Here is a 19,689-nt window from a genome sequence, read left to right as displayed (position 1 = left end):
GATCTCTGATGGAGAGGGGGTCTCTGATGCCCAACTGAGGCCTGGCCCCAAGAACTGACATCGAGGAAGTCCCCGACACCCTCCATATCAGTGCACTCCTGCATACCCAGCATCAGCGAGTGCGCACTTCCCCACTTGTGGTACAGCTGGGAGGTGGGGAAGAGGAAGTGTGGGCCACGGGCCAGCCCCAGAGGGCCTGGGGGAGGAGCCTCTTCTAGAGTTGAGAGAAGCCAGGCTGGGGCCTCCCTAAAGGCGGCTCCTGAGGACTCCTGGGACCACAGCCGAGACGCAAGGTGGCTGGAGGGAAGTGAGGGGCAAACTCAGCCTGGGCCTGGCTGGGAGAGAACCTCCGCCACCCCCGCCCCTGGACCATTGACAGCCATGGCCGTGGCCCAGCAGCTGCGGGCTGAGAGGTGAGTGCAGGGGCGCTGCCCTCCAGGGGGCTCCTCACTCTTCCTGGCAGGCCTTGGGGGAATGGAGGCCTGCCCTCCTGCAGCCCCTTATCAACGTCGAAAGTTGAGAGGCTGGAGTTGAGTCAGAACCCAAATACTCAGAAATGCAGACTCTGAGAACTGTTTTAAGGAAACTCCAAGTCATGGCTCACCTCCCTCAGGCACGGATGAAGACACTGAGGCTCAGAGAGGGGGAGTGGCTTTCCCAGGGTCACGCAGGAGTGGGTGGTAGAGTCTGGACGGGAACTCAGGTGTCCTGGGGCCCAGGCTGGGCCTTGCTGCTCCACACTGTTCAGTAATGGCTTTTCATTTTCTGTTCAGACAGAGGCATAGAATCTGGCTCTTTTCCAGGGCTTGTCTCAAATATCACCTCCTCCGAGAAGCTTTCCTTGATAGCCCCCTCTGAACACTTGCCCTGTTTCCTTTTCCTGTGTAGTCCTTACATTACAGGCATAATAGTCTATACTCACTCGTTGGTTTTCTTTATCACTGGCTCCCCAATTAGAAGCAAGTTCCATAGGGTATTTATCTCTTTTGATCACTGCTATATCCCCAGGATTTGAACAATGCCAGTACAGACTAAGTGCTCAGTAAATGCTGGTGAGTGACTGAATGAAGGAATAAAGGAATGAATGGACCACTGAGCTGGAAAATGTTCTTAGATCCTTCTGGTCCAATCCTGTCACTGTATGGGTGAGAAAACTGAGCCCCAAGGAGAATAAAGTACTTACTCGGGGTCACATGGAATGAATGGCAAGGCTGGGGCTCAGAGCACAGCCTTGTCAGGGCCTCGCCTCGTTTCTCAGGAGGCACTTTCTGAATGTTTCCTCAGTAGCCAGGCCTGTGCTCCGAGCTCTTGGGGGACCTCAGGACACAGGGCTTGGCTCCTGCCCTCCTGGATTGGAACAGCAGGTGACATCAGAAAAAGAGTGTGGGAACAGTGTAGAGGTGGCTCCGAGGGTCACTGGAGATGGGTCAGGCTGGTCTGGGCAGCAGAAGTGGGCAGCAGAGGGTGTGTGGTGGTGTCTGTGGCTAGAAGTGGAACCCAGGATGGAATTCCCGAAGGTCGAGAATGTCAGAAGGAAGGCTTGTGTGTATGGCGGGAGGGGCAGCAGAAGCAAATGCTTGGAGGGTGGTTCAAGAATGGCCTTTGAGAGCCACAGAGGTTGGTGCTCGGGGCTGGGGTGAGGTTCTCCCGCCAGATCCCAGCCCCTCCAGCCCACGAGTCCTCACTGGAGACTGGGCCTGGCACGCAAACCCAAACCTTCGGAAAACAGCTGCTGTTTGAGGCTGGTGGCACTTCCTATTTCTCAGAGCATGTGGGTCAGAGAGAGGATGCCCAGAGCTGGCCAGCCGGACAGTGTGTCCCCTCCCTCCCACTCCCCGTCCCTTTGCAGATGTCCTTGGCCCTCCATGGAGGAAAGGCTCCCTGCTCCCTTCCTTCATGGGGCTGTAGAGCCAGGCCCCGGGGTCTCTCAGCCTCCCTGCGCCTGGATGCCTGTTTGAAAGTGAGTCCCTGATGCTTGAGGCCGAAGCGGAGGATGTGATGGGAGGGCAGTAGATTTCTGGCAGCAGGACTTTCTAAGACCCAAGACATCTAAAGATGGAAAGGACTGCCATGGGGGGAAGGAGTTTGCTTCCCACAGACATGTTTTGAGCACCTGCTGTGTGCAGGCAGCACAAAACCTGAACTAGTTGCCGCCTCAGGGTCTTTCCACCCCTTACTCAGCCCTTCCCGTGCAGGCCCCCAAACTGGACTTCTCATGAACGATATGAATCTAGGGGCCCTGAGTTGACTTCAGCTCAGAGGGGTCCCGGCTGAGGTGTCTAGGGGGCCGCTATTCTAGTGGGACTTGCAGCTGGGTTTGTTGCACCCCTGGTGTCGCCCTGATGCAGCAACTTCCAGGCTCAGCTCCCCGCACCGAACCCCCTGGCAGCCAGGCTATTTCCATGTGGCCCAAAGCAGACTTGCTGAAAGACAGACACAGGGAGTGGCCTTGCGTCTCCCTGAGCACCTACTATGTGCCGGGGCTGTTCTGGTCCCAGGGGATGCAGCAGTGAGCAGGGTCCCTGCTGTCATGGGGATTCTCCAGCTGTGCTTGTTACAGATGTGACCTCTGGACCCTCCAGGGATGTAAATACTTCCATGGTCCCCATTTTGGAGTCGGGGAGAGGCCAGAGTGCAGAGAGGAGTCTCCCCAAGCCTGCTGACCTTGGTGACGGCAGAGCGGGAATTCGGGTCTTCATCTTTCACCTGTGCTCTCTCACTCCATGACACACAGGTCTCCCGATGTAACAACCCCTTCCTCGCCCCACCACCAAAGGGTGAGGCTCAAGGGCCCTTCGTGAGCAGGCCCTGCCTGTCTCGCTGGCTTCGTCCCTCATAACTTGCCTCCTCTTGCATGGCTGGGGTCTTTGCACTCGCTCTTTCCCTTGCCTGTCATCCTGGGGCCAGGTCCTCTTTACTTCTCCCCCTGACCTGGTGCCACTTCTTCTGGGAAGCCCTCCCTGACCATCCTCGATCTGAGCGCACCTTGCCCTCCTACATACACAGGACCCCTGCTTCTCTCTCTCTGATAAACGTCACCCTCATCTTAGAATTGTCTGCTTGCCAAGCTTTTTTGCCCACTACTACCAATTCGTTGAGGGAATATAATAATGGCCAGGCCCCTGCTGCAGCTCGAAACATCATGGGCTTTTCCTTCACAGCTTCTAGGACCACTGAAATTATGTAATTATTTGTCCAGCTCCTCCACTCAACTATGAGACCCAGGAAGGCAGAGGCCATGTCCTAATGTTCTTAGAACAGGGTCTGAGCTACAGTAGGTTCTAACAGTGTTATTATTATTATTTTGGATGGGGTGACTGAGGCGGGGAGGGGCTGGGGTTTATCTGAGTTCACACAACAAGCTGCTAGGAGCTTTCAGACCAGGGCCAGTGCAGCAGTGTTTGGGACCAAAATTCTGGAGCCAAATCCCAGCTTCTTTACTTACTTGGGCAAGTTCGTTAACCTCTCTGTGCCCCGGTTTCCTTGTCTGGAAAAAGGTGACGCTGTCTTAGAAGGGTACCTGGTGGTCAGTGTGCTCAGGAAATCGTTAGCTGTAGTTACTGTTACCCAACCCTCCTGATTCCCCGCAAAGGGCCATTTCTACCTCTCGGGGTTTTTTCCTGCCCCACTCCCATCCTATTGCAGGTGATATACCCAGGAAATGCAGTCTCAGGGGAGAAAGTGGAGGAGGAAGCTTCTCCCATGGGTGTTACCACAGGACCGTGTGTGGAAAGTGAGTGGGGAGGTTGCCAGCCGCCACCAAATTGCTCTGGGAGTGCTGGGGATTTCCTATTCCCGCCCTCTGCCACCCTGAGTCACCTCCCCGCCAGCCTCCAGAGTCCTGAGGTAGCCTGAGATCCCAAGCAGCCCAGGTCACGTGGGGACCAGCAAGGGCCGGGACTGGGTGTGTAGACTTTGAAACCAATATCGACTGAGGTCCCAGCCAGCTCTGAGGCTCGGACAGGGCAGCCCTGCCCCCAACTCCCACTCTGTTTCCCAATCGCCGCAACAGGAACAGGATTGCTGATTGCTTCTTATTTCCTCATCTGTCCACAAGCGGCTGGACTCAGCGACACCTAGCTGTTCCTTCTCCATCTCCTTGGCGGTCCCTTTTCTCTTCCTCCATCTGTCCCTCTCAGCCCCCTCCTCTGCTCAGTGATTGCTCTTCCCTGGGGGTCTTAACCACCAGTCACAGGGCAGATGGTTTTTACCACTCCCGCTCCAGTGGAGAAGCCCCCAGCCCCACCCCCGCTGAACTCCAGAGCCACACACCACCTTTTGCCAGACCTCGACCTGTGTGCCCAAGGGACCTCTCAGATTAGCATGCCCCAAACTGAGCCCATCAACCAGGCTCCCCCTGTCCCACCCATCCTGGTCAGAATATGGGTGACATGTGGGTGTCACTCCTGACACTGCCCTTTCTTTCACCTCCGCATCCAAACGGTCTCCAAACCCTGCTGGTCGTAACTCTGGAATGACTCACAAAGTAGTAGTGTGTCTGTCAGATATGCAAAAGGCTGCAGAGAACAGAGGAACTGATAGTGGCTGAAACAAACAGGGGTTTATGTTTTCACATAATGAGAAGTCCAGACGAGGGCCACAGCTGGTTCTGCAGCTCAGTGACTTCAGTACCAGCGTTCCAGAGATTCCTGTGATCAGTCTCATGTTTTTGCCTCAGGGATGCAATGCAGCTGCTGCAGGTCCAGATGTCTCACCTGCTTTCCAGGCAGGCAGAGGGGGAAAGGGGAGGAGACCAAGCTAGCCTTGTCCAATCCTCTGGATCTTGAAGCAAACACTCTCCCAGAGGCTCCTACAGGCTCTAGGTTTCCTCTTAGGTTTCATTGGCCAGAACTGCTCATATGGCTGCTCCTAGCTGCAAGGGGGTCTGGGAAACAGCAACGGGATTAGCATGTTTGGCTCAGACCAGTAGTGATCTATCACCTTGGGGCTAGGCATTGCCACCCTGAAAAAAATTGGAGCTTGATTAGCAGGAAGAAGCAGGGGACACAAAAAGGGAACAGTGTCTGCCAAGGGTGGTGTCCCTTGTGTCTGTCCTCTCCGCCTGTCCCCACTGTCTGGCTCAGGGCCACATCATCTCTCAGCTAGACCACTTCAGGGCGTCCCAGTGGTGCTCTGTCCCTTCAGTCTCGGCCCTCCTTTTCCTCTCCATGCAGCTACCCCAGTTGGCCTCCTAAAGCCAGGGTCCTATTGTGTTTTCACTCTCTTCTGAAGCTTTACATGGCTCCCTGTTGCCTATAAAACTCCTTAGCTCAGCACTGGAGACCCTCCTCAACCTGGCCTCATCCGCCTATTCAGTCTCTGATCACACCAGAGTCCAGCCACACTAGACCTGGAACCACTCCTCGGGCCTCAGACCCTTAGCATGTGCTGTTCCTTCTGCCTGGAAGGCCCTTCCCCCTCCCCGGTCCTACCTGGTGGACTCTTATTCAGCCTTCTAGACCTGGCTCCAATGTCACCTCCTCTGTGAGGATTTTCCCAACCTGGGTATAATGAGCCATTCTCTCTGGGCGGTGTGTGTTGACTTTGTTTACCCCTGTGATCCAGGGCCTAGAACAGGGTCTGATAGGCAGGGGTACTTGATTCCCTGTTTCCGGATGAATAACGCAGCCCCAAAGCGGTTTGCTAGACTCTACTATGGCTGCTGATATATGGCTCCGATTCCAAATGCCTTCACTGTCAAGGTCTGGTCTGTGTCGCTGCCTGGCACAGGAGGGGTGTTGAACGGGGGAATGCGGGTACATGGGTTCACTTTGCACAGGGCCTCACCCCCAGGGGCCACCCAACACAGCAGGGTGATAACCAGGATTTCTCCTCCTCCCGCCTCCCTCAGCGACTTCGACCAGCTTCCTGACGACATTGCCACCTCAGCCAACATCGCCGACATCGAGGAGAAGAAAGGCTTCACCAGCCACTTTGTAAGAGAGACCCCTGGACCTTCACCCCCTGACCTCTGAGCCTCCAGCGCTCTCCTCTCTTCACCTCTATCCCAGGGCTTCTCAACAGGGCGATTCTGCCCTCCAAGGGACGCTTGGCAGTAAATATCTTGAGACAGGTTTGATTATCACAGCCTGGGGCAGAGCGTCTACTGCCTGGAGTCCGGGAATGCTGCTTCACGCAGTGCGGTGCACCGGCCAGTCCCCACGACAGAGAATTACCTGGCCTCGCATGTGATACCAAGTCGAGAAATTCTGCTCTAACCCTAGGACCTGTGGACCTCTCCCCGGCTCTGGCCCTCGCCTGCGATGCCCCACCCCCTGGTCTTCGAAGCCCCACCCCCTGGTCTACAAAGGCCCACCCCCTGGCCTGCGATGCCCCACCCCCTGGTCTTCGAAGCCCCACCCCCTGGGCTGCAAAGGCCCACCCCCTGGCCTACGAGGCCCCACCCCCTGGCATGCGAGGCCCCACTGCCTGGCCTCTTTCCTCCTTAGGTTTTTGTCATCGAGGTGAAGACGAAAGGGGGGTCTAAGTACCTCATCTACCGCCGCTACCGCCAGTTCTACGCCTTGCAGAGCAAGCTGGAGGAGCGCTTCGGGCCGGAGAGCAAGGCCAGCCCCTACACCTGCGTCCTCCCCACGCTCCCAGGTAGGCCACCAACGGGCTGCCCCAGGATGGAGCGGCGCCCGCCAGCCTCTCCTCCCAGCTCTGTGGGCGCTGTTCGGTGCTTCTATTTTAGCACAAACCGTTCTATTTTAGTGAAAACCGTTCACTTAGTCCACGGCCCCCCTCCTGCCAGCCACGGGCTGCCACCTGTAACTCTCCGGGCTCATAGCCCTTGACCTCCTGCTCTCTGATGACCCTTACGGCCGCCCTGCTTCAGCTATCCACCACCAGCTTCGGAGCGCATCAGCCCGGGCCTCTCCTCTGCGAGAGAGGAATCCCCGTGTCTCCCACGTGAAACAGAGGCTCATCTTCCAGCCCTCCCTCTGTCCCCTGCGGGGGAACTGCCCTCTAACTCCCCAGTTCCCCGTGGCTCCCCCTCCTTCCCTGCTCTGCTGGGACGCTGTGGGTGTGCACCTCCGCTTTCGGACAGTCCCCTCACCCCTTGTCTCCTAACCTTCCTCCCCTGCTCGGTCCTCACCTTGGACACGCCCAAACCTCTGGCTTCTCAAGGCCAGCCTGCGTGAGCCCAGCAGGAGAAAACCCCATCAGAGTGGGGTTTCGGGTACACGGCGTGGTCTTGGCTGTGCCCTGCACACGCTGCAGGCTGCATCCAAGCACCGTTCCCCTAAACAGCAAAGATGCTACTTCCTGACCTTCCCTTCCTCAAGCTCCAAACCCTGCCTCCAGCTTGCTTTCCTCTCTGCCTCAGCCAGGGCCTGAGGTTCCCTGCATCCAGTGTCCAGCATCCAGCCCCAGGGAGGAAACTGTCTCCCAGGGGTTCGCCCACTCCCTGGCCCCGCCCCGCCCCCTCCCCATCTCTGAGCAGCAGGGAGGAGGGGTCCCTCTTGCTCTCAGCTGACCTCTCCTCCCTGACACCTTGTCCCGTGCGTTCCCTGTAGACTCACCTTCTCCTTTATCTTCTGATTCTCTGCCAAGCTTCACCACGGGAGGGTTCGGTTCTCTTCCATCTTTAAACAAACACGTGCCCTAATTGGGCATTCTGGCCACAAGCCTCCTTGAGCCCCGAGGACCCTCAAAGATCTCTCCTTCCTTCGGTGATAAATCTTCACTTGCTGTCTCACCTTCTCATCTTCCATCCTCCGCTCAACCCAGCAGCCTGGTTTCAGCTCTTTCTGCTGCACTGAATTCCCCTCGGGACAGTGGCCCGTGACCCATTAACTCTGATCTGTGGGTACAGCTCAGGCCTCATCTTCCCTGTCCCTCTTTTTCTCCAGGAAGCTCTTTCCACACTCCTGTGCTGCCAGCATCTCCCACCTCCCTTCCTACCTCACTGCTGCTCCTCCATCTCCGTAGAGAATCTGCCTCCTCTGGTGCTCCTTGGAAGGCGGGCATCCTCTGTACCGTCATCCTCAGTTTTGTCTTCTCACTCCCCCCTAGGCAATCTGACCCGTGCCTGTGATTTTAACTGCCCTTTTCTTGCTACTAATTCCCCAATGTCTCTCTCTACCCCAGACCTCAGACGCTACCCTCCTTACACCGCCAGACACCAGCCAGTGTGTCTCACAGGCAGTGGGCAGCAGGAAGCAGACCCATCTCACATTCGCTTTCTGGGGGGCTCTCTGGGTGGGCAGTTCTCCCAGGACCCCCACCTGAGGCTCCTGGAGAGGACATTTGTCTTTGATCAGCCGTCATCGCTTTCCCTTTTCCCACAAACACTCTGCCTTGCTTGTGAGGCATGATTCCCCCATCCACTGCACAAATATTTATTGATTTGGGCATGATTCTACACCATGGTTCTTAACCTTGGTGGCATATTGGAAGTACCTTGAGATTTAAAGAATCCTGATGCCCGAGTCCCACTCCCAGAGATTCTGATTTAATTGTTCTGAAGTGAGTCCTATGCAAGGAGATTTTAAATGCTTCTCAGGTGACACGAATGTGCAGCCAGGGTGATGAGAATACAGCTGTGAGCATTGCAAAGATGCTGTTCTCTCAGAGCGAAGAACTGTGTGTGTGTGTGTGTGTGTGTGTGTGTGTGTGTGTGTAGGAACAGCCAATACATAAACAATTAAAACAAGAAAAATATCAGCTGGTGATAGTACAACTCAGAGAACGCACGTTGGATGGTGGCCACCGCAGCGCCATGGGAAGAGGAGGCGGAAAAGCGCTGAGCCAGTGTGGAGGGTTCCTGGCCCGGGTGGGCAGCTCTGGGCCCAGAGACCACACTCTTGGGTCAGATTCCCAGGACAGCTCTTTGTGTTTCCCCAGCCAAAGTCTACATGGGTGTGAAACAGGAGATCGCCGAGATGCGGATACCTGCCCTCAACGCCTATATGAAGGTAACAGAGGGGCCAGGCCAGGTGGCCCCTGGGAGGCCCCAGGATGCTGAGGACTGGGCGGGGCCCAGGTACCATCCCTGGGCATGGCTTTGGGAACTAGGGCTGGCTCTCCTGCTCCGATGGTCCCCATCTTCAATCCTTAAAGACCAAGCCTAGGGAGAGAAACAGGATGTGTTCTCAGGGTTCCGGGGGATGGGACAGGAGCAATGGAGAAAGTTCAGAGAGCCACACTTTGAACTGACAAATCTAATGGCTGTGCCGGGTGTCCTGGTACAGAGGAGAATAGGATCCAGTGCCTGCCCCAGGGTCCCCGCTGTCCAGGGGGAATACAGACAGGTGGGTCATGAAACCATAAAGGGATACGGTCTGTATAACAAGGGCACGGCGGACCAAGGCCCCGGCTTTCTCACGTAGCACCTTTGTATGAACAGGCCACAGGCTGGATTTTAGTTGCATCCAGGGGCCTTGGATGGATGCCCTTGTGTATTCCCCAACCCGTGAATTGTCTACCTCCTTAGAAGATGGGAGCACAGAGGAAGGAACATCTTAAAGGCAGAGAGCCAGGCTGGTCAGGAAAGGCCTTCCACCAATTAGAGCTGGGCAAGAGAGGGATAGTTTTCCTCATGAGGTAGTGAGCACCCTGTCACTAGAGGCATGCAAACCTTGGCTTGATGGCAACCTTAGGAAACTGGGGAGAGAAGCCCTCTTCATAGCCCAGAGGCATCCTCACAGACAGTGAGGCCTCCCTGTTCTACTCTTATGGGAAAAGAGCACCGAGCTAAGTGCTCTGGTCTTTGCTCTGACACTGAGCGGGTGATTTAGGGCTATTTGCTCATTCTGTCTAGGACTTGGTTTTCTCACCTATGAAATGGAGCCGTGCCCCCAGCTCTCCAGTCTCACAGGAGGGGAGTGATGTTGGGATCTATTGAGAAAAGGACAGGAAGGTGCTTTGTAAACTGTGAACCTGCTTCCAGAATGTGAGAGAGCATGACTCCTAGTGGAATGAGGGGGCAGGAGGAGTATAAAGGGGGTGGGGGAGGGAGGAGGTGGCCGGCCTGCCCTCCCCAGTGGCTGCAGGAATCCTGGGCTCTGGGCAGAGGAGGGGTAGGGTGGGAAAGCCCATGGGCTCCAGTACTGGAGGCATCTCCCCTCCAGGGGGCGCTGTGACAGCTGCTCCCTCTGGGCAGCTGGCGGCTCCACTCTACTCCAGCGGGGCTGGAAGGAGGGAGGAGGGGCTGTGGAGCTGGAGCTCTTCCATCCACACCTGGTCTTGGCAACCAGCAGCCTGAAGGATCTCATCTCTGCCTGTCTGTGTCTGAGTGGGTTCCTCGAAGCTCAGAGGTCAGTCAGTGCTATGGTAACCTCACCCTGGGCTTGAAACATTCAGAGACGGGGAGCTCACTACCACTCTCCCCTGACCCAGGCTGCTCTTCCATTGTTGGACAGCTGTTAGAAAAGCCCGACTCCCTGTGACTTCTACCCACCGGTCTCACCTCTGTCCTCATGAAGAATAGGGCTCACGTGGTAATGACAATTGCCTAGAACTATGTGGAGTGCTCTGACTGGCAACAAGGAGGCTCTTGATATACATTTATTGGATAAATAAATAGGCTTATTTAATTCCCTCAATAACCTGTGAGTTCAATACTCTTATCCCTATTTTAAAGTGAGGAAGTAGAGGCACAGAGAGGTAGAGTCACTCACTCAGTGTCACAGAGCAGTTAGGTAGGTAGGATGGGATTTGAACCCACATCTCTGTGACTCCAGGGTTGAGCTCTTACCCACTGTGCTGTATTGTAATAAAAGTAACAGCAACAATAATAATATCCGACTTGGGTAGGGCCCTTGCTAGATGCCCGATGCTGTTCTAAGTGTTCTGCACGTGTTCACTTATTGAATCTTTACACAATTCCATGGGGGAAATAATATCACCTCCATTGTATTAATGAACATACAGAGGCACCCTTGCTCCAGGTCACCCAGATGAGCGGGATTCTATCCCGGGCATCGCCTGGCTCTCTCTCTCTGTGCCCTTGAACCCATCTCTGGGCTGGCCCGCTGCCCTCCCTGTAGGACAACTGTGTCTTTTCCAGGCTCTGCGTTCCCAGTTCCTCTGGAGTGGAGTTCCCGGCCCCTCCCCAACCCGCTGTCCCCACGGAATTCTCTGAGGGGGTCTGGGTGCCTCTGGAGCTGTAGCACTCAAAGCCAATCACAGTGCTCCTGGGGACCCGTGCAGTGGGCAGCTTGGGGGGATGACCCTGGCAGGTCCTGGGCGCTCTGCATCCTCACAGCCTGAGGGTTGTTGCACTGTGGTGGGTGTAACCAGCATCTGATTGAGAGTCCCGACCCCACCACTTCCTAGCTCTGCCCACCGGCCCGGGCACTTTCTCACTCTGAGCCTCAGTTTCCCCAACTGTGATATGAGATGAAGTATCAGGAAGCATCTTTTTAGGCTGTAATTCCACTAACTGTTGTTAATTTGGGTTATCTGGGGAATACTTCCCCCACCGTTGTCTCGTTTTTATCTAAGGGATGAGACTTGGTGGCAGATGGCTCTGGGTGTCACTCGCTAGGCTGCGTGGCCCTGGGCAGGTCCCTTCACCTTTCTGACCCTCGCTCCCAGGTTACTGTTAGGTGGAGCGAGGTCACGCCGTGGGGCCATCAGTGCAATGCCAGGACAGTCACCACCACATCACGTGACCTGTCGTCACCATTACCATCGTGTCTGAAGGCCTTTGGGTCTTTTCCAAATGAACTGTTCTCGAGCAAGTTGGCCCCCTCCTGACCTTGAACCCAGGGGCAAATCTTGTGACGTGTTACCCTCAGCCTACTGAGATTTTAAAATATGTCTTACTTGTTATCAGGCAGAGAACACATTAGTGGAGAGAGGCGGGCGCAGCATGGGGGGCGGGGATGGGGCAGCTGGGCTGGGATGTCAAGAGCTTTCTGCTGACCACCCCATCTGTCCTGCACCCTCCCCAAACGCAGCACCTCCTCAGCCTGCCCATCTGGGTGCTGATGGATGAGGACGTCCGGATCTTCTTCTACCAGTCGTCCTATGACGCGGAGCAGGTGCCCCAGGCGCTCCGCCGGCTCCGCCCGCGCACCCGGAAAGTGTAAGTGACCGGTCCCTGCGCCCCCATCAGCTAGAGCCCTGGGCCACTTGCTCCTAATCAGGCACTCTGTCCCAGAGGCCTCTGCTGCAAAGGCCCTTATTTTCCCTGAAAGAAGCAAGGAGTAGAGACCAGGTCTACACCTAAGCACTCCAGGGTGGTTTGGCTTGTTAGGTGAGCTTGGAAAATCAAGCGTAGTGCCTAGAGGACAGAAAGTGTGTTTGACAGTAAGGGCTGGAGGGCAGGGGCTGGTGGGCCATTGATGGGGGAGAGCTTGGCGCCTCAGCAACCACTGGGGATGGTCCGAGGGCTTTGGGTGCCTGGGGAGAGTAGGGAGTGGGGAAGGGAGGAGGAATCGTTCTGTCTGCAAACACTCCTCCCAGGATCTCCTGGGATGCCTTGTCCCTGGTTAGTTTTAGTTCCATGGGGCCGGCTGTGGCTCCTGGTGTATCACACTGGCCCCAGGGGGCGCTGCTGCTCACTCCCTTATTCCAAAGGGCCCACAGCTCCCTCCAGCCCCTCCTAAGCTGGAAAAAGTCTTCAAAAATCCAAGCCACCGAAATAGGGCTGGACTTCCAAACAAGAGGCTGCTGTTGCTGCTTTGGCTGCTGCTGCTAAGAATTCCAGGACAGGGCTCCTGAGCCCCGCCCTCCCACCCAACTCCTCCCTCCTCCCTCTGGCCAGTATCTCTGAGTGTCCTCTCCGTGTGGTGCCTGGCCATCTCCCCTGTGCACCCAGGCAGGTGAGCTCTGAATTCCTGCTGTGCCCCACAGCAGCCCTGTGTCCTGGAGTGGAGCTCAGCACTTCTTGAAGCCCATTTCCTCAGCTGAAAAATTAGGGGTTGAGTGTGGGAGTAATGTGAAAGGGTTGGCAAGCTATGGCACTAAGCAAATGTATATCTGAGCCTATGCCTCCTGGTCCACAGAGGGGAATGCAATCCCTCCTCCAGGGTGGTGAAAGCTGTGGGGAATGTGCTGGTCCAGAGGAGCAATTGTAGCTGCATCTTTAACACCCTCTCCCTCCCCTACCTTTCCTGCCTCTGCTGAGGGTCTCCTCCGGGCACAGAAGCAGGAAAGGTGACAAGCCGCTCTTCTCTCTCCACAGAAAGAGCGCCTCCCCTCAAGGCGCCGGCTTTGACCGTATGGCAGCTCCACGAGCAGAGGTACCTCACCACTGGGCAGCAGGCTCGCTCCACCCTTCAGCCACTGAGCCCGTCCTGCTGGCGCCCGCTGTGTGCCCAGGATGGGGCTGGGTACTGGGGGGGTGGAAGGACCCACAGCCGCGGCCTTGGACACCTGAGGACTCCCAGCCAGCTGAGGGGAGGGCATGTGAGGAGCACACAGAGGCAAAGGGGAATCCATCCATCCATCATTCATTCAGCAAGCTCTTCTGGGTCAGCCCTGCCTTGGGGACTGAAGCTTCAGAGGTGACTCAGACCAGGCCCTGTCCTCAAGGGGCTCACAGCTCCCCAGGGATGCACCCTTAGAAATGGGCATTTCAAAACCAGTGTGGTCAATGCCCTGGGGGTTACGGGGGCACTGAAGTCCCCAGTGAGGCCTGGGGGATGGGGAGTTGCCCAGTCCACGGAGTTTGGCCCCTTCCCTCTCATGCTTACCCTGGCAGACCTGGAAGAAGCACCATTCTGGAGTCAGGGAGACATGGGTTCTAAACCCGGCTCCTCCGCTAACAGATAGAGTGGCCTCAGACAAGTCACTTATCCTCCCTGAGCCTCAGTTTCCTCATCTGTTAAATGGGACACTGAAGTATGTAAAGCACTTTAGTAGGAACTCAGTGAATGTTTCCTCCCTCCCTCCTTACTCCACCTTCTCCCCAGGCCCTGTTTGACTTCACTGGGAACAGCAAACTGGAGCTGAATTTCAAAGTTGGAGATGTGATCTTCCTTCTCAGTCGGATCAATAAAGACTGGCTGGAGGTAAGATTGGAAGTGAGGATGGAGGTGAGGATGGAGGTGAGGATGGAGGTGAGGTTGGAGGTGAGGATGGAGGTGAGGTTGGAGGTGAGGATGGAGGTGAGGCTGGAGGTGAGGATGGAGGTGAGGCTGGAGGTGAGGTGGAAGTTAAGTTGGAGGTGAGGTCACTTCAAGTCTGTGAGGGGATCAGAGAACACGGAGGGATCTGCGAAGGCCCTAAGGAAGAGATGCTGTCCAAAGATAGTCCTGGAGATCTGGGCAGGTGGATCGGGGAAGCCTGAGGAAATACAGTTGTGTGTGGCTGCAGAAGCAGATTCTGAGCCTACACTTGCCTTTGGTACTGACCCCCACCAACGGTCTCTTTAAGCAAGTCAGTTAACCTTCTGAGTTGAATTTCTTGGTCTATAACAGGGTATCTCAGCCTGTTCACTATTGGCATTTGGGGCCAGGCAGTTCTCTGTTGGGGGGCTGACCTGTGCACTGCAGGGTGTTTAGCGGCGTCCTTGGCCTCCATCCACTAGATGCCAGTCGCACCCCTCCAGCTGCAACAATCAAATGTGTCCCCAGACCTCTGGCCCTGGGGGGCAGAATCACGCCCAGTTGAGACGCACTGTCTGTAATCTGGGGTAACGTTACTCACCACGCAGGGAGCGAGTGAAGGTGATGAGGGAGACTTGAGCTCCAGAGTCTGGCGTGACATCCTAGCTCTGTTTTTAACTAGCTTTGCAACTTTGGGAAACTTACTCAACCCCGTGGTTTCCTTTCCCATAAATGGAGATAACTAACAGTGGCCGTTTCTTCACAGGTTTCCGGGAAGGGTTGAAGGAGGCGCAGTTGTTTTTTTTATTTTATTTATTTATTTATGGCTGTGTTGGGTCTTCGTTTCTGTGCGAGGGCTTTCTCTAACTGCGGCAAGTGGGGGCCACTCTTCATCGCGTTGCGCGGGCCTCTCACCATCGCGGCCTCTCACGTTGCGGAGCACAGGCTCCAGACGCGCAGGCTCAGCAATTGTGGCCCACGGGCCCAGCCGCTCCGCGGCATGTGGGACCCTCCCAGACCAGGGCTCGAACCCGTGTCCCCCGCATTAGCAGGCAGACTCTCAACCACTGCGCCACCAGGGAAGCCCCGGAGGCGCAGTTGTTCAGGGCTCGGCCCATAGGGAGCCTGGGTGTGTGGCATCTTGGCCATGCTTTGTCCCTGCACGCGGCAAGCGTGATCCACACAAGGGTTCATAGCACGATGGGAGATGGGGGGTGGGGGTCACCGGGTGGGAGGCCCTGGCCTGGTGCCAGCCTTTTGGATTAAGTCCTATAGTTATGAAAGACTCTCTTTTCTCGGGGCTCCTGGGGGGTGGGGTGTGAAGGAGGTCATGGCACAGGAGGCAGGGCCAGCCCCCGGGGGTCCTGGAACCATTGAGGAAAGGGGAGGGTCCCTGGCATCCAGGGGCTGGAGAGGAGTGTAGACCAACCGTTGGTCTCGCAACTTGGCGGTTTTGATTTTACGCCAGTCCCGGAGCTCTGTCTCAGGCAGTCTACAAGCTGTTACAGCTGAAGGGTATTGCTGGGTCATTCTCCAGAAACAGGAAATGTTTGTTGACTTCTTGTTTTCTAGAAAGTTCTATGAGTCAGTATGCTGGCCGACTTCTGGCCTCAGATGGAAGGGAGGGCTAGGGGAAGAGCGAGGGTAGTACTTCAGCCTCAGTTTATATGTCTGTAAAAGGGGACGGAAACAATATGTCTTCCATAGTGTTGCGAAGATTAAGAGAACAGGTGACAAAGCACAGGCAGTGGCTGGGTCTTGGATGGAGTTTAGGAGAGAGGCCTGGCTGGAGGGAGATTTCTGGCTGTCTGGTCTAGAGCAGGTGGAATCCGTGGACAAATGAGTGAATGGGCCCCCCCCTCCTCCCTCCCCCCCCCAATTTTCTTCCTGAACGCCTACCACCACCTGAGTCCCCGTGAGGTTCACCTGTTTACCTGTGCATTGTCTGTCGCCCTCCATCACAGTGGAAGCTCCAGGAGGGAGGGCAGGGATTTTCATCTCTTCTGAGTGCCCAGAGCCTGTTCCTTAGCTGGCACTCAAGAAGCCTTTGAATGAATGACTGAGTGAATAAATGAATGAGGTGAAAGCAGCTTTCCAGATAAATTCAGGTCTTAACTTGTTCTAAAATGGATGCCTTGGGGTGAACAGCTTGGTGACCTTACCCACTTTTTCTCCTCCCTCTGCCTAAGGGGACCCAGAGCTCGTCCGCCTGTCCTGTCATTATAAAGGGGCGGGTCCCCGGGGCATGGCCCCGCTGCCTCTGCTGGTACCGGACAGGGCAGTGCCTTCTCCCCCTCCCCCCTCGCAGGGCACTGTCCGGGGAACCACAGGCATCTTCCCGGTATCCTTTGTGAAGATCCTCAAGGACTTCCCGGAGGAGGATGACCCCACCAACTGGCTACGCTGCTACTACTATGAGGACACCATCAGCACCATCAAGTTAGTGGCCCTGCTGGGAGGGAGGGGCCTGTCCAGCCTCCCTGCCCCTCCCCCCTCCCCCACCTCCATATCACACTCTGGGCTCTAAGACCCAAACCAGATCGCATGTCCCCCCACCAAACACACACACTTAAAAGCCCTCAGGGGCTCCCAGCGCCCTCCAGATAAGCCAAAAGTCTGTCACAGGATGTCAAGGTCCAGCGTGACCTGGCCAGCCTCATCCCCCTGTCCCCCTTCCAGCCTGCTGCCTCCCCACCCCTGCCCCTTGTCCCTTTAGGGACATTGCAGTGGAGGAAGACCTCAAGAGCACCCCACTCTTCAAGGACTTGCTGGAGCTCATGAGGTGAGGGGCTGGGGTGGGAGGCGCTGGGGGCGTCAGACACTCTGGAGGAGAGAACAGAAGGGGAAACAGTGCATTCAGGGGCTGGGCGTTTTGCATCTATTTCGCCTTCTTGTTTTATCCATAGCCCAGCCCTGAAGGGTGGGTATCGCCTGTCCACATTAGAGATGAGTGGGGGGCTGCAGAGAGGTAAAGGGGCTTACAGTTTGTGGGCCTGGATTTGCTAAAGTCTCTCTAGGTTCAAAACCTTGGACTTGGACCCTCCACCCTCAGGGAACCACCACCTCCCAAGATCCAGTTGAGTTATGAACAGTCATTTTACAGAATGGAAATAACATTGTTATATTCCTGACTGTAAAAGCAATATCAATTCATTATTTTTTTAAAAAGAATGTCAGAAATCCCAGAAAATATAAAGAGGTGAAATCCCCTCATATTTTCCTCCTCTCATTATCTGATATGCATTCAGATGTCTTCAGCGCACACCCCACCTGCACCCCACTCCCCCTTAAATATTATTTAATTGGCTACACAGCATCATTCTGTGGATGCACCATAACTAACGTAGCCATCCCCTTCTGTTGGCCATTTAAGTTATCTTCCACTTTTTTACTACCGTGAATAGTGCTGGGATTCACATATTTGGTGACTTGCCTGATTATTTCCTTAGGATGATTTTCTAGAAGTGAGATTTGGAGTTCAAGGTGTTTGCAAGTCTGATAGGGCTTCTGACCCATTTTATCAGATTACCTATGGAAAACTGGATGGCTTTTCGCCCATCTACCTGCACCCCAGGTCAGACGGTTCCAATCCTTAAAAGGTTCATAGCCACACACAGGGGCTGTCACAGGGGCTTTTTTCTGCTCTACTCTGCACCCGGCAAAACCCACTCCTCTTCCCTATGACAGTTCTTAAGTCTTCAGCACATTTATGCACAAGACATTTCAAGCTGCGCCACTAATTTGTTGTGAAAGTCCCATTCTCCCCTCGAGATCTCAGTTTCCCCATCTGTATAGTAGGAGGTTGGACCACTCGGATGATAGGGCTGGTGTCCAGCTCTGACCTCTTTTGATTTTTTAGGTCCCGGCCCTAAAACTCCCTCCGTCCCCTCTCCCTGCCCCCACGCTTAGGCCTAAGGCCACTGGACCTTTCCTGAACCCTGATCTCTCCCACCCAGGAGGGAGTTCCGGAGGGAGGACATCGCCCTCAATTATCAGGATGCCGAGGGTGATCTGGTTCGGCTGCTATCAGACGAGGATGTGAGGCTCATGGTGAAGTGGGCCCAAGGTCTCCCCTCCCAGAAGCACCTCTTCCCCTGGAAGCTGCATATCACCCAGCAGGACAACTACAAGGTCTACAACACGGTCCCCTGAGCCAGTGGCATCCCTGGGGCAGTGAGGGGACACCTAGCAAAGAGCCCTCGGAGAGGATTAGGACCAAGAAAGGCTGGGAGCACGGGACAGACTTCCTGGTTCTGAATCAGATGGACCCACTGGTCTTGGCTTGTACCATCTCTACATTTGGTCTCTGAATTAAATAAACCATTTCATCTCAAAGTGCTGGACTGAGGAAGATAGTGTCTTTTGAGGAAAGAGAGGAGAGGGAGGAAAATACTCATTCATGAGCATCACTGAGGGGTCATTTATATACGGGAGGGGGCCCTGGCTTTGGGCCACTGATCCAGCTGCCCCGTTCCCTCGCCCTGTGCCCAGGTGTGGAGAAACCCAGCAACACTCGCGTCCCTTCTGGTCACTCCCTTTTACGCCCTTTCCCAGGAGTGGCCGCCTGCCTCATGGAAGTCATACTCCCCCGGGAGCCCTCTGGGTCAGGCCAACACCAAGCGCTCTGCATGACCAGGGTCGAGGGTTTCCTCTGCCCTCTTATTCCTGCTGCTCTGCAGAGGGGGCAGAGACCTGGGTCGTGGTGTTGGTGGTCTCCATTGTAAGTAGGTGGTGAGCGGAGAGAAGACCCTGGCCCCACTAGGGAGGAAGAGGAAGCAGAATGACGGGCTCTTCCTCTGTGAGCTGGATAAGCTTTTTCTCTCCTAAGCAGCTAAAATGGCAATAGCTATCACCTCCAGAATGGCTGCAGGAGGAGCTTGGTGGACGCCCCTCCCCAGTGAAACAAACACTGAACTGATTAAAAATACTAAAAACCAACCATTGAAAGTTTCTAGAAATTGTTCTGAGGGCATACAGCAAGTGGAGAAGCATTTATTCTAGAAAAGCCTGCTAAATCTCAGTAAGAACAATGAGTCTGTGGCATATGAGTCTCAATGTGATCCCCTCCCTTCCCCATCCCCTGCTTCATGTGATGGAAACTCTGCTCCAGATGCACGATTCTGAGTGGATGCAGCCAAGAAGATGGGGGACCCCTCTCCCCTCAGCTCCCCGTCTTTTGCCATTTCAGCCCCAGAAAGGGCAGGCTGCCAGCGCCTCTCATCCCCACAGCCCTGTGTTGTGGAAGTGCTATTCCAGGCCATCACGGCCCCCTACATCTGTGTGCTGGGGCCGCCATAACAAAGTACCACAGGGACTTCCCTGGTGGTCCAGTGGTTAAGACTCCACGCTTCCACTGCAGGGGGCACAGGTTCGATCCCTGGTCGGGGAACTAAGATCCCACATGCCGCCCAGCGAGGCCAAAAATAAAATAAGTAAATACATAAATAACAACACACGGATGGCTTTCACAACAGAAATTTATTGTCTCACAGTTCTAGAGGGTAGAAGACTGAAATCAAGGTGTCTGCAGGGCCATGCTTCCAATGAAGGCTGTTGGGAAATCCTTCTTTGCCTCTTCTTAGCTGCTGGTAGTTTTCTGGCGTTCTTTGCCATCCCTTAGCGTGTAGACACCTCACTCTAATCCTCCATCTTCATGTGTGTCTTCGCATTTTTCTTCCCTCTGTGA

The 19,689-nt window shown here is 55.2% G+C and overlaps 1 protein-coding gene across 2 annotated transcripts; it reads left to right on the top strand.

The window, feature by feature from the left end:
* Window positions 1-236: 236 nt before the first annotated feature.
* NCF4 (neutrophil cytosolic factor 4) lies at window positions 237-18,368 on the top strand. Of its 2 annotated transcripts, XM_007165668.3 has the most exons (10): window positions 237-413; window positions 5,852-5,936; window positions 6,450-6,603; window positions 8,851-8,921; window positions 11,910-12,037; window positions 13,139-13,196; window positions 13,869-13,967; window positions 16,312-16,442; window positions 16,720-16,785; window positions 17,960-18,367. In XM_007165668.3, the coding sequence occupies exons 1-10, from the start codon at window positions 382-384 to the stop codon at window positions 18,153-18,155; spliced, it is 1,020 nt and encodes a 339-aa protein (XP_007165730.2). In that variant the 5' UTR covers window positions 237-381; the 3' UTR covers window positions 18,156-18,367. The 2 variants fall into 2 exon arrangements, with proteins under 2 accessions (XP_007165730.2, XP_057412885.1); XM_057556902.1 differs by lacking the exon at window positions 16,720-16,785 and having other exon boundaries at window positions 17,960-18,368.
* The last annotated feature ends 1,321 nt before the right edge of the window (window positions 18,369-19,689 follow it).

This window comes from Balaenoptera acutorostrata, chromosome 11 (assembly GCF_949987535.1).
Source record: "Balaenoptera acutorostrata chromosome 11, mBalAcu1.1, whole genome shotgun sequence".
Taxonomy (NCBI): Eukaryota; Metazoa; Chordata; class Mammalia; order Artiodactyla; family Balaenopteridae; genus Balaenoptera; species Balaenoptera acutorostrata.
This window is presented reverse-complemented; position numbering and strand designations above follow the sequence as displayed.

What these genes read in the sequence shown, in the direction of transcription:
- NCF4 (XM_007165668.3), top strand. Translation starts at nt 382, where the DNA reads ATGGCCGTGGCCCAGCAGCTGCGGGCTGAGAG. An exon ending in AAGGCTTCACCAGCCACTTT is followed by an intron (nt 5,937 to 6,449) that starts GTAAGAGAGACC and finishes TTTCCTCCTTAG; the next exon opens with GTTTTTGTCATCGAGGTGAA. An exon ending in CGCCCGCGCACCCGGAAAGT is followed by an intron (nt 12,038 to 13,138) that starts GTAAGTGACCGG and finishes CTCTCTCCACAG; the next exon opens with AAAGAGCGCCTCCCCTCAAG.